This window comes from Delphinapterus leucas, chromosome 20 (assembly GCF_059928025.1).
Source record: "Delphinapterus leucas isolate spDelLeu-1000000601 "Yukka" chromosome 20, BTC_Dleu_Yukka2, whole genome shotgun sequence".
Taxonomy (NCBI): domain Eukaryota; kingdom Metazoa; phylum Chordata; class Mammalia; order Artiodactyla; family Monodontidae; genus Delphinapterus; species Delphinapterus leucas.
Window position 1 is genome coordinate 14,771,384 of NC_143148.1, and position 16,726 is coordinate 14,788,109.

General features: G+C 37.6%; 1 protein-coding gene, 1 non-coding gene and 1 pseudogene across 2 annotated transcripts in view; 1 reads left to right on the forward strand and 2 right to left on the reverse strand.

The window, feature by feature from the left end:
* Nucleotides 1-4,315: 4,315 nt before the first annotated feature.
* On the reverse strand, nt 4,316-5,464 carry LOC149744609 (small ubiquitin-related modifier 2 pseudogene; annotated as a pseudogene).
* Nucleotides 5,465-8,097: 2,633 nt separating this feature from the next.
* The window catches only part of ZNF569 (zinc finger protein 569), a 60,292-nt gene continuing 51,663 nt past the window's right edge, over nt 8,098-16,726 (forward strand). The window contains exons 1-2 of the mRNA XM_030761355.2: nt 8,098-9,015; nt 10,258-10,420. Of these exons, the coding sequence (XP_030617215.1) occupies nt 10,416-10,420 (5 nt within the window). The 5' untranslated portion in view covers nt 8,098-9,015; nt 10,258-10,415. The remainder of the gene's footprint in view (nt 9,016-10,257; nt 10,421-16,726) is intronic.
* LOC115802602 (U6 spliceosomal RNA) lies at nt 16,068-16,174 on the reverse strand. The gene has a single exon (XR_004023104.1). It is a non-coding gene; the product is annotated as a U6 spliceosomal RNA (small nuclear RNA).

A 16,726-nucleotide genomic window follows, 5' to 3' on the forward strand; every position in this document is an offset into this window, starting at 1 on the left:
TCAACCATATGCTGCCTATGAGAAATTCACTTTAAATATATACCAATAGGTTAAAAGTACAAGGATGGAAAAAGATATACCATGCTAATGCTGTGTAAAGAAAGCTGGAATGACCTTGGATTTGGCAGTGGGTTCTTAGATATGACACCTAGAGCACAAGAAGCTGAAGAAAAAATAGATAAATTGGACTTCATCAAAATTAAAAACTTTTGTGCATCAAATGACATCATCAAGAAGGTGAAAAGACATCCCACAGAATGGTGAAAATACTTGTAAATCATATATCTGATAAGGGTTTAATACCCAGAATATATAAAGAACTCCTAAAGCTCAACAACAAAAGGACAACCCAATTCAAAAAGTGAGCAAAGACGTGAATATATATTTCTGCAAAGAAGATATATAAATGGCCAATAAACACATAAAAAGACTAAACATCATTAGTAATTAGGGAAATGCAAATAAAGCTATGAGATACCACTTTATACCTACTAGGATGGGTATTTTCAAAATAACTGAAAATAGCACATGTTAGTGAGGATGTGCATAACTTGTAACCCTTGTACAATGATGGTGAAAATATAAAATGGTATAGTTTGGCAATTCCTCAAAAAGTTTAGCATAGAATTAACATGTGACCCAGCAATTATGCTCCTAGGTATATATCCAGAGGAACTGAAAGCAGGGACTTGAACAGATACTTGTATTCCAATGTTTATTGAAGCGTTATTCAAAATAGACAAAAGGTGGAAAAAACATGAATGGATAAACAAAGTGTACTATACACATACAATGGAATATTTTTCAGCCACAAAAAGGAATAAAGTTCTGACACTTATAACATGGATGAAGCTTGAAAAATTTATGCAAAGTGAAATAACTCATATGCAAAAGGACAAATATTGTATAATTCTGTTTATATGAAATATTTGGATTAGGCAAATCCATAGAGAAAGAAAATAGATTAAAGGTTACTGCAGAGAGGGAGGAATTAGGAATTATTGCTTAGTGGTTACAAAGTTTCTGTTTGGGTTGATGAAAAGTTTTGGAAATAGATAGTGGCGATGATTGCACAACATTTTGAATCTACTTAATGCCACTGAATTGTACACTTAAAAATTGTTAAAATGGCAAATTTTATGTTATGTATTTTACAATAATATAAAAATGTAATCATGTAGTATACCAAAAATCATTGAATTACATACACTTTAAATGGCTGAATTATATGGTATGTAAATTACATCTCAATAAAGCTGTTTAAAAAAAGAAAGCTGGATGGGGCTTCCCTGGTGACGCAGTGGTTGAGAGTCCGCCTGCCGATGCAGGGGACACGGGTTCGTGCCCCGGTCCGGGAAGATCCCACATGCCGCGGAGCGGCTGGGCCCGTGAGCCATGGCCACTGAGCCTACACGTCTGGAGCCTGTGCTCCGCAACGGGAGAGGCCACAACAGTGAGAGGCCCGCGTACCACAAAAAACAACAACAAAAAAGAAAGCTGGAGTGGATATAAATATCTACAAAGCAGGTTTCAGAGCAAAAAATATTACAGAGATAAAGAAGATCATTTCATAATAATAAAGTGGTCAGTTCATCAATAGAGAATAACAATTGTAAATGTTCATGCACCTAATAATAGCATCAAAATACATGAAACAAAAACTGGTAAAACTGGAAGGAGAAAGAGATAAATCCACTATTACAAGTCAGAGTCCAGTAATACTCTCAGTAATTGCTAGAACAAGTAGACAGAAAATCAGTTAAAACATAGAAGATTTGAAAAACACTATCATTTGAACTAATTGATATTTGCAGAGCACTACAACCAACAACAGCAAAAAATACTAATTTTTTTCAAGTGCACATGGAACATTTACAAAAATAAAACATATTCTGGGCCACAAAACAAGCCTCTTTCCACAATGGAATTAAATTAGAAATCAGTAACTAAAAGATACCTGGATAATTATTGAATATTGTATTTGGAAATGTACACATGTCTAAATAACACATGGATTAAAAAATAAATCAAAAAGGAAATTAGAAAGTATGTTGAACTGAAAGAAAATGAAAACATATTACATAGCAATTATGAGATACCACTGAAACTGTGTTCAAGGGGAAATTTCTAGAAACTAGATGTCTATATTAACAAAAAACAAAGGTCTCAAATCAATGACTTCATCTTCCACTTTAAGAAACCAGAAAAAGAAGAGCAAATTAAACACAATGTAAGCAAAACAAAGGAAATAATAAATATCAGAGCAGAAATCAATGAAATAGAAAACAGAAAAATAAAGAAAAATCAATGGAACCAAAAGTTATTTGAGATTAATAAAAATGATAAAACTGTAGCAAGACTGGTCAGGAAAGAAATGGAGATATATCAGGAATGAGAGAAGTGACATCACTACAGATTCTACAAATGTTAAAAGGACGACAAAGTACAGCATAGAAACTTTAATCCAATATATTAAACAACTTAGGTGAAATAGAAAGATTTCTTGATAGACACAAACTATCAAACCTTACTAAAGAATAAATAATTAACCTGAATAGCCCTATATCTATAATATAAATTGAATTTGGAATTAAAAACCTTCCTACAGGGACTTCCCTGGTGGTCCAGTGGTAAAGAAACTGCCTTACAATGCAGGGGATGCGGGTTCGATCCCTGGTCAGGGAACTAAGATCCCACGTGCCGCAGGGCAACTAAGCCCGTGTGCCAAAACTACCGAACTCGCGCGCCTCACCTGGAGCCCACAGGCCGCAAACTACAGAGCCCACGCACCCTGGAACCTGCGCGCCACAACTAAAGAGAAAACCCCCATGCCACAGCTAGAGAGAAGCCCGTGCACCACAACGAAGAGCCCGCATGCTGCAACTGAGACCCAGCCCAGCCATAAATAAATAAAATAAACAAATAAATAATAAATCTTAAAAAAAAAACCCTTCCTACAAAAAAAGCCAAGTCCAGATGGCTTCACTGGTAAATTCTATGAAACATTTCTATTTAATTTTAATTTTTATTAAACATTTAAAATTCTCTTAAGCATTTAAAGAATAAATAATAACAATTTTATACAAACACTTCCAGAATATTGAAAAGAAGGAAATTCTTCCCAATTCATTCTATGAGTTAACTAGACAAAATTACCCCACCTCCCCTGCCCCCACAAAACCTACAGATTAATATCCCTCATGAACCTATTTGCAAAAAGTTCTTAATAAAATTTTAGCAAATTGAATCCAACAATATAAAAAAATGATAATGCAACAATGGCCAAGTGGTGTTTATCCCCAGAATATAAGATTGGTTTAAGATTTGAAGTCCAGTGTAATTCAACATATTAACAAACTAAAAGAGAAAGAAAATACAGTATTGCCATCTCAGATGCAGAAAGAGCATTTGACAAAATTCAACATCCATTTTTGATAAATACACTTAGCAGAAAAAGAAAAAAAGCTTCAACTCAGTGAAGGCCATCTACAAAAAATCTCCAGCTACCATTTCACTTAATAGTACAAAACTGAATGCTTTCCTTCGAAGTAAGATCTTGGCAAAGATATTCACTGTCTCCACTTCTGTTCAATCTTTTATAGAAGGTTTTAGCCAGAGAAACCAGGAAAGAAAAAGAAATAAACAGCATACAGATTTGATAGTGTGATGAAGAGCCTAATTTCATTTTTTGATGTTTGCCTGCTTATAGCTTTAAAAAAGAAAACCAAACCAAGAAGTTTATTTAAACAACAAGTGCTTGTCTTGAAGGGACAACTATCTAGGATTTCTTTATTTTTTAAAAATTAATTTTTAATTGGAGTATAGTTGAATTATGATGTCGTATTAGTTTCTGCTGTACAGCAAAGTGAATCAGTTATACATATATCCACTCTTTTTTAGACTCTTTCCCCATATAGGTCATTACAGAGTATTGAGTAGAGTTCCTTGTGCTATACAGTAGCTCCTCGTTTGTTATCTATTTTATATATAGTAGTGTGTTCATGCCAATCCCAATCTCCCAATTTATCCTACCTCCCCCTTCCCCCTTGGTGGTCATAAGTTTGTTTTCTACATCTGTGACTCTATTTCTGTTTTGGAAATAAGTGTATTTATACTATTTTAGGATTTAGTTCTTTTAGAGTAATTTATCCCTACTTAAAGAGACTACCTTCCTTACTTGTGACATCTACATAGAAAAAAGTCATAAAATTGTCCTTGGTTTAACAATGATAAATGAAAAACATTAAAATTCTCCAGCTGAACAAGGTATGCAAGGATTTTTTTTTTTTTTTTTTTTTTTTGCGGTACGCGGGCCTCTCACTGTTGTGGCCTCTCCCGTTGCGGAGCACAGGCTCCGGACGCGCAGGCTCAGCGGCCATGGCTCACGCGCCCAGCCGTTCCGCGGCATGTGGGATCTTCCCGGACCGGGGCACGAACCCGTGTCCCCTGCATCGGCAGGCGGACTCTCAACCACTGCGCCACCAGGGAAGCCCTGCAAGGATTTTTTATATTCCTTTTTTTTGTTAAATAGCGAGAGCAAAATAAGTTACTGGCATATAAAGATAAGAGGTGACCAAGCATACCACTAATGGAAAGGCAACATTTTCACAGAACTAGTATTTTCCCCCAACCCATTTTCATTTGATGTCAATCAAAACATACCATTGGCCATAATTTATTTTTTAGGAAAGCAATATGCTTCTGCATACACCAGTTACTTTACGTACAATAAAGGAATGGGGAAGAGGAAAATGAAAGACTAGAGAAAACCGTACTGTAATAGTTAGGATGTGGTGGAACCAAATTGCATTTTTCTAATCGAGAATGTCCTTTTGGTCTGTAGAAAAGAGTTCTGGAGTAAAGTAGCAGGTTCCTTTTTTAGTAGACACCTCCTGTCTGTTGCTGGAACACATCATTTGTATCTTCATCTTCCATTTCCAGCTGTGTAGGTGAGTCTGTTTCATTGATTGGCTGCCAGTCAAATCGGAATCTGATCTGCCTCATTGACAAACGGTGTCATTCACAATAGACTTTCATTAGTTTACTAAGTGGTGTGTGCCTCTGAATCTTAAAGTGCACCACAGAACCATCCTGCCCTGCCACCTTCAAATTAATATGATCATTGTACTCAGTCCTTCCTTGGTCTTTTTGTCAGCCATGGTGATCTCCGGAGTCTCCTCAGCTGCTGTTTCACCAGATCCACACCAAACACGCACACAAGCAGCACCAGGAACAGCAGAAGAAGCTGCTTACAGCTTTGAGCTTCACTCCTTATTTCTCTTGTGCCCCCAATCTGGGCAAGCTCAGCTCCTCTCTTTTTTGACACTAGCGGGAGATTTAAACCACACAAGCCTCTGCCATAAACGCTCCACGCCAATTTCCTTTCCTTGCTTTTGCAAACAACTTGCAGACTTTCTTGGGATACCTGCCTTGCTTTTCCTAGAAAGCTTCATTGTGTGAGTAATAAAACTTTTCATACCCTCTTGGTGTGTGTGTGGCGTCATCAGTCTCAACATCCCAACCATATTTTGGGTGGGTGGGCAGGTCCATACTATATCTGCCGATTGCAATAGGAATAGATATCACTGTCTTTTCTCACAGATGACATGATCATCTATGTAGAAAATCCAGTGGAACCTCCAAACTCTCGTAGAAATACTAAGTGACTTAAGCAAGGTATCAGGCTACAAGATACAGAAATCAATTGTATTTCTTATATACCAACAATGAACAGTTGGAAATTGGATTTTTTAAAATACCATTTACAATGCATCAAAAACTCTGTAATACCTAGGGGTAAATCTGACAAAATATTTCATTATCTGTACATTAAAAAATATAAAATATTGCTTAGAGGAATTAAAGAAGATATATATTGTGCTCATATTGTGTCTTATGGTTATGAGAGTCACCATTTTAAAGATGTCAGTTCTCCCCAATTGATCTATATACTCAATACAATCTCAGTGAAAATTCCAGATAGATTAAAAAAATAAATAAATGGACAAATTCCTTCTAAAACTCTCCTTGGTGTTTGAAATGAAAATTTGTTTTCACACACATGAAAAAATTGTACATGAATGTATATAGCAGCTTTAGTTATAACAGCCAAAAGTTGGAAACAACCCATATGTCCTTCAATGAATGAATGGCTAAACAAACTGTGGCATATCCACATGGACTTCTACTCAGCAATAAAAAGGAATGAATTACTTACACATGTAAAAACACTTATGAATCTCCAGGGGATTATGCTGAGTGAAAAAGTCAATAGTCCAATTACATACTTTATAATTCCATTTACATAACATTCTTGAAGGGATAAAATTATAGAAATGGAGAACAGATTAGGGTTGCCAGATCTTAAGGAGGGGGTTAAGAGAAGGAGGGAAGTGGGTATGGCTGTAAAAGGACAACATGAAGTATTCTTGTGATGATGGAAATAACTTGAAAGTATCAATGTGAAGGTTGTGATACAGTGTATAATATTGCAAGATGTTACCACTGGGGGAAACTGGATATTGGGTATATGGGATTTCCCTGAATTATTTCTTACAACTGCATGAGAATCAAGAATTACTTCAAAATAAAAAGTTAAAAATTTTTAAAAAGCTAGGCCGAAAAGAAAACAAATTCTAAGGTAGTAGACCAAAACCCAACTACATTAAATGTAAATTCACTAAATATGTCAGAGTAAGATTGTCATTATTTTTAAAATAATATTGTTTAATGAGACATACTTTAAAAATAAAACAGAACGGTTAAAAGCAAAAGGGTAGAAAAAGATAATGCACTAGCCAAAAGAAGGATGGTGAAGCTACAGTAATATCAAAACTAAGACAAAAAGTGATATTATAAAGGGTAGATTCCATAATTTCCTATTGGATCAATCCAACAGGAAGCTATTACAACTCTAAATATGTATCATCCAACAAGAGAGCTTTAAAATATATAAAGCAAAGCTTAACAGAAATAAAAGGAGAAATAGACAAATCTACAAGTATAAAAAATGAAATCAGGAAGCTGAATGGACATAGAACCAACTCTGTTCTCATCTTTTAACAAAATAATTAGCAAAAAATAATTCTTACAGTTGACAGAAAAATGTACTGTTGGTAAAGACACATGAGACAAATAAGCAAAACTTATTTAGAGGACATGTTCTCTCTCTGCAGTGTTTGGGAGCCTCTTTTCCCTTCCCAGAAAGAAATTCACATTTTTCGGAAACAGTGCCCATTATCATCTGGTGAAAGGAAGGCTGTGAAAGGAAGACTATCTTATTCTGCTTCCTAGAGATAACATAGTTCCTTAGGCTTTGTGTAGCTTCACGACTACAAGTTCCTGATATTTAGCATGCTGTAGTCTACTGTATTCTGTTCTCTTTGCCAACATACTATTGCACAAAAGCATACAATAGTGTTTTCTTGGATATTTTCTCCATTTTGGTCTCTACTGCAAAATTATTGCGGTGAGTATTGTTTTTGCGGTACGCGGGCCTTTCACTCTTATGGCCTCTCCCGTTGCGGAGCACAGGCTCCGGACGCGCAGGCTCAGCGGCCATGGCTCACGGGCCTAGCCACTCCACGGCATGTGGGATCTTCCCGGACCGGGGCACGAACCCGTGTCCTCTGCATCGGCAGGCGGACTCTCAACCACTGCGCCACCAGGGAAGCCCTGTCAATTGTTTTTAAGTTCTTAAATCAGAGTGGAACTCATATGAAATGTTGAAAAAAGAAATCGGGTCTTTAGGGCAAGAGTGACATATAGTCCAGGTTGCTGGATTCTTAGGTTTTTGCACCTGGTTACTTGTCTACTTTTCAACTTACACTTTTCACTCCTGATGGCGAGGCTACTTTGAATTATTGACATGACCTTTCATTTGATGGCTCAGTGTCTTTGCCTTCTTCAACGACATCTTTCTAGATTACCTGTATCACTTCTGTCCATATAACACACATGGAATATGGAGTAACACAGTGTAAAAAAAAAAAAAAAAAAAAAAGCGTGGGTGTTTCCAGTAATACACAATCACGAATCTCTATAATTTTTTTCCATTTAATATTTTGGTGACTCATGTATTGACCTAACCATGTAAATTTCAATATTGTAACAGGTGCCCGTCAGAAAAGCAGAAACACAAAGAACGGACAGTGCACATTGTCTCTGAAAAACTGCAGAGTCAGAATCAAGAGGTCACTAGAACAGACGACGCGACCATGGTCACACGAATGGTCGCAAACTAGAACGACCCTAAAGTCACTGGACCTCAGAGTCCCTCGACCCCGTAGACTCCCTACCACAAATTCCACCTCTGAAAGCTCCCACACCCGATCACGCAACGGTGCTCCTCCCTTTTCTTTTCTTTTTTTTTACTCCTCCCTTTTCTGACTGCCTCCAGGAGCTTGAGGCTCAGGCTGGCCCATCTCGTCTCTTCAAGGTGCCCAGACCTTGCCCCACTTTCACCCCACTGAAGTCCAGTCCCAGGTGGAGCCGGGACCAGACGGAACGAAACCGACTCAGCGGTGCTTCCCTCACGGACCAGATACCGTAACGCCTAGAACCCAAAGATCCAGACAACTGTAAGGAGGAGGCGACTTTTCGCAGAAAATAGATTTGGGCCGAGACGGCCTCTGGGAAATGTAGTCCGGGGCAGGAAAACTGCGGACCTTTTCACATTCTTCTCAGCACCAAGTGGCACTCCCAGGCTCCGAGGGCCGGACTAACTGGAGGCAGCTGCCGCAAAACTCTCAGCTGAGGCCCATCGGCAGATCTGAGAGCCCCTCAACGCAGCGGTTGCTTATTCCCGCTACTCGTCAACTGGAGGGCCAGTCCCGCCCCGGCGAGGCGCGAGGGGCTCTGGGAAGAGTTATCCTGCGTCTAACGGACCGAGGCTTGTGCTGCCTTCGGCCACAGCCGGCACTGACCTTAATGGATTACCTAACTCGGGCTGCACCGGCTGTGCCACTTGGGCAGCGCTGAGGTGCGGAATTGGGGCCTGTGTCTGCGGGCTCGGTGGTGAGTCCTCGGGAAGTCGCGAGCTCAGAGTCCGGGACTCTTTGTGCTGGGTGGAATAGGGGCCTGCGGACCACCCGGTGCCTGTGTTGTTGGAGGAGGACGCCGGGCAGCGCTTTACCCGTGCGGGTGGTTCCCTGAGGCCGTGGGAGTGACGTGTGAAGGACTGTGAGCGTGTGGCTTGATAGGACTTTATTTGCCAGGCATTTGTCTGTGACGGATATGGCCGTGGAGTCGTGTGTGCAGGCGGATTTTGTGGATGTGCTTTTCCTTTTCTGTTTCACTATGAACGTGGCTGCAAACCACGATAAAAGGCAGAGTTCGGTTGTGTGTGTAGACTTGTGAGACTCTTTGTACCACTGCTTCATTTCTTTGGAGATGGTAATCGTAAATATGTTTTTCTATGAGATATCAATAGCCCCAACACGTTGTTTCAGTATTTATTTAAAATTTTATTTCTGTGTAATGGCCACGTTGTTTTGTGTGCTTAGTAACAATACTCCTTGCCCCTCACTCCCCGCCCCAAATCACAAAATAAAGAAAAGCTCCAAGAAAGCAAAAATCATTTATACTTCTACCAGCCACTATCAAAATTTATTTCCCATCTTTTCACCCCTCCCTCTGTGAATACATACATACGCATTCGTATATTATAAAATTGGAATCACGCTATACATACAGTTCTGTAATCTACCTATGCCATTTAACAATGTGCAGTTAATATTTTTCCATTTAAACAATTACACATCTATGTCATCATTTAAAAGTTTTTTTTATGGTATACGTTTTAATGCATTTACACCTGTTGATGGGTAATTTGGTTCTTTTTAACTTCTTGCCATTATATAGAATGGGTTTATCAGCAACTATTTGGCATGTTATGATGCACTTTCTTAATTTTTTTTGGTGGGGAGCAGGCTCTTAGAAGTGGAACTGATAGGTTGAGATATATATGCTTATTAAAGACTCCCTAATTCTATCCAGTTATTCTCTTGTAAGGTTCCAATAATCTACAGTATTATTGGCATAGTATAAGATTGCCTATATTCATACACCCTTGATAACAATGGTTATCGTTAGTATTAATAATCTTTGTTAACCTCATAGATGTAAAATAATTTCTTTAATTTGCAGTTATTTAACTACTACTGAAGTCAACCATTTAAAAATCTTTTTTTGTGTGAATTATGTGTTTTCTAAGGTGTTTTTCTAAAGCAGTGTTCTATTTTCAAATTTCTTTTCCAGGTTCTTCAGGTACTGAGGATTCATTCATTCATCCACTCACCATTTATTGAATGCTGCGTGTGACAGGAATAATTATAGATGCTTGGGATATAACATTGAACAAAGGAGACAAACTCTCTGCTATCATGGCACTTACATTGTTGTGGGCCAGATAATAAATGAGGTAAGTAAGTTAAATATAACATACATTAAATAGTGAAACATTCTAAGAGAAAAGGAAAGCAGGAGGATATATAGAATCAGGGATGAGAGTTGGAGTTTTAGATGGGGTAGTTAAGAATGCATCCTGAAAATGTAATAATAAAGATATGAAGGAAATAAAGGTGCTAATTATGCACATAATTAAGGGAAGAGGGAACAACAGTTAGAAAAGCCCTGAGAGGGGAATATGCCTGTTACAAAGAGGCTGGTGTGGCTGAAATAGAGCAAATGAGAGGGAGAGTAGTGAGAGATGAGAGAAGAAAGGTAATTGGAGGGAAGGAGGGCAGATCAGATTGGGCCTTATGGGCCGTGTTAAGGATCTTGGTTTTTTACTGTGAATGAGATGGGAAGCTATTGGAGAGTTTTGAACATGCAAGTGATAGTATCTGCTTACGATTTAAGAGGATCGCCTTGGTTGCTCTGATGAAAGAATTATGAGAAGAAGAATAGGGGAAGAGGGCAGGGACAAGGGCAGAAGCAGAGAGACCAATTAGGAAACTATTGCATTAATCTAGGGAAAAGATGTTGGTGACCTGGACCAGAGTAGTAAAAATGGTGAGAAGTAGTCATGTATTGGATATAATTTAAAGGTAAAGCTGACATAATTTGCTGATAGAACTGATGTGGAGTGTAAGTGTGACAAGATGACACAATATTTTTTAATCTGAGCAACTTGAAGAATGGAGTTATCATTAACTGAGAAGGGAAAGAATGTAGGAAGAATCTGGGGCATAGAGAGATATTGAGATTTCAGTTTGGAATATTGTATCTGAAGTATGAGATGCCCTTTGGACATTCAGGTGGAAATATTAAGTTGGCAGTGGGATATACAAGTCTGAAGTTCAAAAGAAAGATCTGAGACCTAGGTTGGAGACATACGTTTGGGGATTATCAGCATATACGTGGTATTTAAGGAGATCACTTAGAGGGTAGATGGAAAATGATAGAGGTAAAGGACTTATCTCTGGGTCACTTCAACATGAGAAAGTCAAAGAAAATGAGGAGGAACCAGCAAAAAAGACTGAAAGGGACTAGCTAGAATGGTTGGGAGAAAACCCCAGTTACGGTGCTTAGTCCTACTGACATGGTCATTGTTTCTAGGCTTTTTGTTTTGGTGGGCAGAGCTAGGAAATATATTCTTTTAGTTTTTTGTAGTAGCTTGATTCACATACCATACATTTTACCCTTTAAAGTGTACAACGGAATGTTTTTTAAAAAAATCCACAGGGTTGTGCACCCATCACCATCATGTAATTTTAGATCATTTTTGTCCCCCCGAAAGAATTATCGTACCCATTAGCAGTCAATCTCATATTCTCCTCCTTCCTCTCAGTCTAATGAACCACTAATCTGATTTATGCCTTGATGAATTTGTCTATTCAGGCATTTCATATAAATGAAATTGTACAATATGTGGTCTTTTGTGACTGGCTTCTTTCACGTGATATGTTTTCAATGTTCATTAACGTTGTAGCTGGAAATATACTCTTAACAGAGTAGACCCCATGAGTTCATACTGCTATTTGCAATCAAAAAAATTTAGAATTACAGAGTTTCTACTTTAGTTTCATTTTTGTGTCTTTTATTTATTAATCCATCCATCTGTAGATGTGTATATGTATATATAAATAAGATAGTTCAGAGCAATATTACTAGTACTTAAAATATTCCTACTGCAAATAATTTAATATTTCTTTATAGATCTATTTGCTTTGGGGTTGTCTCTCTAGGGACATATAACCCAATTATTGTGCTTTAAAGTAACTAGAACTAATTTCTCTGTGTGTGGTTAAGCCACAAATGTAACATATGAGTAGGTTCATTTGTTTCATTCTGCTTTTGATTTTTAGGTATAGCTTATGGGTTTTTTTGGTTGTTGTTTTAATTTAATTTATTTAATTAATTATTTTAGCTTTTGTTTTAATTTTGTTTTATAATCATGTAAGACATTTACATGGTTGGAAAGTCAAATATGCAAAACAAACACACAAAACAAAGAGAAGTCTTGTATTGTTTGCAAGCAGGGAGCATGATGCCTCCAGCTTTGTTATTCCTTCTCAAGATTGCTTTGGCAATTTGGGGTCTTTTGTGGGTCCATACAAATTTTAGGATTGTTTGTTCTATTTCTATGAAAAATTCCATTGGAATTTTGATAGAAATTGCATTGAATCTATACATTGCTTTGGGTAGTATGAACATTTTAGCAATATCAATTCTTCCAATCCATGAACACGGAATTTCTTTCCATTTATTTGTGTCTTTTTCAATTTCTTTCATCAGTGTCCTATAGTTTTCATTGTATAGTCTTTCACCTGCTTGGTTGAGCTTATTCCTAGGTATTTTATTCTTTTTGATGCAATTGTGAATGGAATTATTTTCTTAACTTTTCTTTCTGATAGTTCATTATTAGTGCATAGAAATGCAGCAATTTCTGTATATTAATTTTGTATCCTGCAACATTACTGAATTCATTTATAAGTTCTAACAGTTATTTGGCAGTCTTTAGGGTTTTGTATGTATAATATCATGTCATCTGCAAATAATGAAAGTTTCACTTCTTCCTTTCCATTTGGATGCCTTTTATTTCTTTTTCTTGCCTAATTGCTCTGGCTAGGATTTCCAGTACTATGTTGAACAAAAATAGTGAGAATGGGCATCCTGTCTTGTTCCTGGTCTTAGAGGAAAAGCTCTTAGCTTCACACCATTAACTATGGTGTTAGTTCTGAGCTTGTCATATATATCATTTATTATGTGAGATACATTTCCTCTATACCCACTTTGTTGAGAGTTTTTTTTTTTTTTTTTTTTGCTGTACGCGGGCCTCTCACTGTTGTGGCCTCTGCCGTTGTGGAGCACAGGCTCCAGACGCACAGGCCCAGTGGCCGTGGCTCACGGGCCCAGCTGCTCCGTGGCATGTGGGATCCTTCTGGACCAGGGCACGAAACCGTGTCCCCTGCATCAGCAGGCAGACTCCCGACCACTGTGCCACGCGGGAAGCCCTGTTGAGAGTTTTTATCAAAAATGGATGTTGAATCTTGTCAAATACTTTTCCTTCATCTATTGAGATGATCATATGGATTTTTATCATTCATTTTGGTAATGTGGTGTATCACATTTGTTGATTTGTGGTTATTGAGCCATCCTTGCATCCCTAGAATATATCCCACTTTATTGAGGCGTTTGATTCTTTTTTAAAATTTTTTTTAAAATAAATTTATTTTGTTTTATTTTTGGCTGCATTGGGTCTTCTTTGTTGCACATGGGCTTTCTCTAGTTGTGGCGAGTGGAGGCTACTCTTCATCGTGGTGCACAGGCTTCTCATTGCAGTGGCTTCTCCTGTTGCGGAGTGTGGGCTCTAGGCATGCGGGCTTCAGTAGTTGTGGCTTGTGGGCTCTAGAGTGCAGGCTCAGTAGTTGTGGTGCATGGGCTTAGTTGCTCCGCAGCATGTGGGATCTTCCCAGACCAGGGATTGAACCTGTGTCCCCTGCACTGGCAGGCGGATTCTTAACCACTGTGCCACCAGGGAAGCCCTGAGGTGTTTGATTCTTAATGTATGTTGAGTTCATGTTTGCTAATATTTTGTTGAGGATTTTTCATCTGTGTTCATCTGGAATATTGGCCTGTGATTGTCTTTTCTTGTGGTATACTTGTCTGGTTTTGGTATCAGGGTAATGCTGGCCTTGTGAAATGAGTTTGTAAGTGTTTTCTCCTCTTCTATTTTTGGGAGATTTTTAGAAGGATTCGTATTAATTTTTCTTTGAATGTTTGGTAGAATTCACCAGTACAGCCATCTGGTTCTGGATTTTTGTTTGCTGGGAGGTTTTAAATTACTGATTCAACCTCCTTACTAGTAATCGGTCTGTTCAGATTTTTTTGTTTCTTCATAATTCAGTCTTGGATGGTTGTATGTTTCTAGGAATGTATCCATTTCTTCTAGGTTGTCCAATTTTTTGGCATATAATTGTTTGTAATAGTCTCTTATCTTTTGTATTGTATTTCTGTGGTATCAGTTGTAACATCTCCTCTTTTGTTTCTGATTTTGTTTGAGTCTTCTCTCTTTTTACTTGGTGAGTCTAGCTAAAGGTTTGTCCATTTTGTTTATCTTGTCACAGCATCAGTTCTTGGTTTCATTGATCTTTTCTCTTGTCTTTTTAGTCTCTATTTCATTTTTTTCTGCCCTGATTCTTGTTACTTCCTTCCTTCTACTAAGTTTGGGCTTCTTTTATTCTTCTTTTCTAGTTCCTTGAGGTTTAAAGTTAGATTGTTTATTTGACATTTTTCTTGGTTTTTGAAATAGGCATTTGTTGCTATGAACTTCCTTCTTAGAGCAGTTTTTGTTGCATCCCTTAAATTCTGGTGTATTGTACTTCCATTTTCATTTGTCTCAAGATATTTTTGATTTTGCTTTTGATTTCTTTGTTCCCATTGGTTATTCAGTAGCATGTTGTTTAGTTGCTACGTATTTCTGAATTTTCCAGTTTTCTTCTGGTAATTGATTTCGTTTCATACCATGTGGTTGGGAAAGATGCTGGATATTATTTAAGTCTTCTTAAATTTGTCAAGACTTGTTTTGTAGCCTATCATATCCTAGAGGATGTTCCATGTGCACCTGAGAAGAAGGTGTATTCAGGTGCTTTTGGATGGAATTTCTGTATATATCTATTTAGTCTATCTGGTCTAATGTGTTGTTTAAGGTCAATGTTTCCTTATTGATTTTCTGTCAGAATGATTTATCCATTGTCTTATTGTATTGCTGCCTATTTCTCCCTTTAGACCTGTTAATATTTGCTTCATATATTTAGGTGCTCTTATGTTGTGTGCATATATATTTACAAATGTTTATCCTCTTGTTGGATTGACCCCTTTATCATTATGTAATGCCCTTCTTTGTCTCTTATGGCAGTCTTTGTTTTAAAGTCTGTTTTGTCTGATATAAGTATAGCTATCCCAACTTTCTTTTGGTTTCCATTTGCATGGAATATCATCATGCAAAAAGATGGACCCTTCAGTCTGTGTGTGTTCTTACAACTGAAGTGAATCTCTCATAGGTAGCATATTGATGGGTCTTGTTTTTTTTAATCCATTCATCCATTCTGTGTCTTTTTGAAAGCTTTTCTTTTTTTGTGTGTGTGGTACGCAGGCCTCTCACTGTTGTGGCCTCTCCTGTTGCAGAGCACAGGCTCTGGATGCGCAGGCTCAGCGGCCATGGCTCATGGGCCCAGCTGCTCCGCGGCACGTGGGATCCTCCTGGAACAGGGCACGAACCCATTCTGTGTCTTTTGATCAGAGAATTTAATCCATTTACACTTAAAGTAATTATTGATAGGTATGTATTTATTGCCATTTTGTTAATTGGTTTTTGGCTGTTTTGTAGTTCCTCTGTTCCTTTCTTTGCTCTTTCTTTGTGGTTTGATGGCTTTCTTTATTGGTATGCTTAGATTCATTTCTCACTATCTTTTGTTATCTACTGCAAATTTTTGGTTAATGGTTACAATGAGACTGACATAAACCCACTTATATTTATAATGGTCTAATTTAAGTTGATAATAATCAAAGTTTGAATGCATTCTAAAGCTTTACATTTCTATCCCTGCCCCCCCATCATTTTAAAAAATATCAAACGCTTCACAAATTTGCATGTCATCCTTGTGCAGAGGCCATGCTATTCATCTCTATATCATTCCAATTTTAGTATATATGCTGCTGAAGTGAGCACTGGGAGGTTTCTGTTGACCTGTCTTCAAGTTCATTGATTTTTTCCTCAGTCATGTTGAGTCTACTGATGAGTCCATTGAAGGCATTCATTTTTTTTTTTAGAGTTCCATCAGCACTAAGCAATTTTAATTAAAAAAAAATGATCTCAGAGTAATTTCAAACTCACAGAAAATTTGCAAGTACATTACAAAAAAACTCCCTTATTGCCTTCACCCAGACTCACCAACTTTTAATATCTCTCTCTTTCTTTCACACACACATACACACACACACACACACACACACAATGAGTCTTTTTCTGAACCATGTGACTACAAGCTTCAGACCTGATCCTTCATCCCCTAAATACTCCAGTGTGTATTTCCCTAAACAGAGACCTCCCAATAAGTCAGGAAGTCAACCAATGATACAACATTGCCATTTAGAGAACCTGTTCAAATTTGCCAATTGTCCCCAAAATGTCTTTTTCTTCATACTTTAAAAAACATATATATTTATTTATTTTTATTTGGTTGTGCCGGGTCTTGTTGTGGCTGGTGGGCTTTTTAGTTGC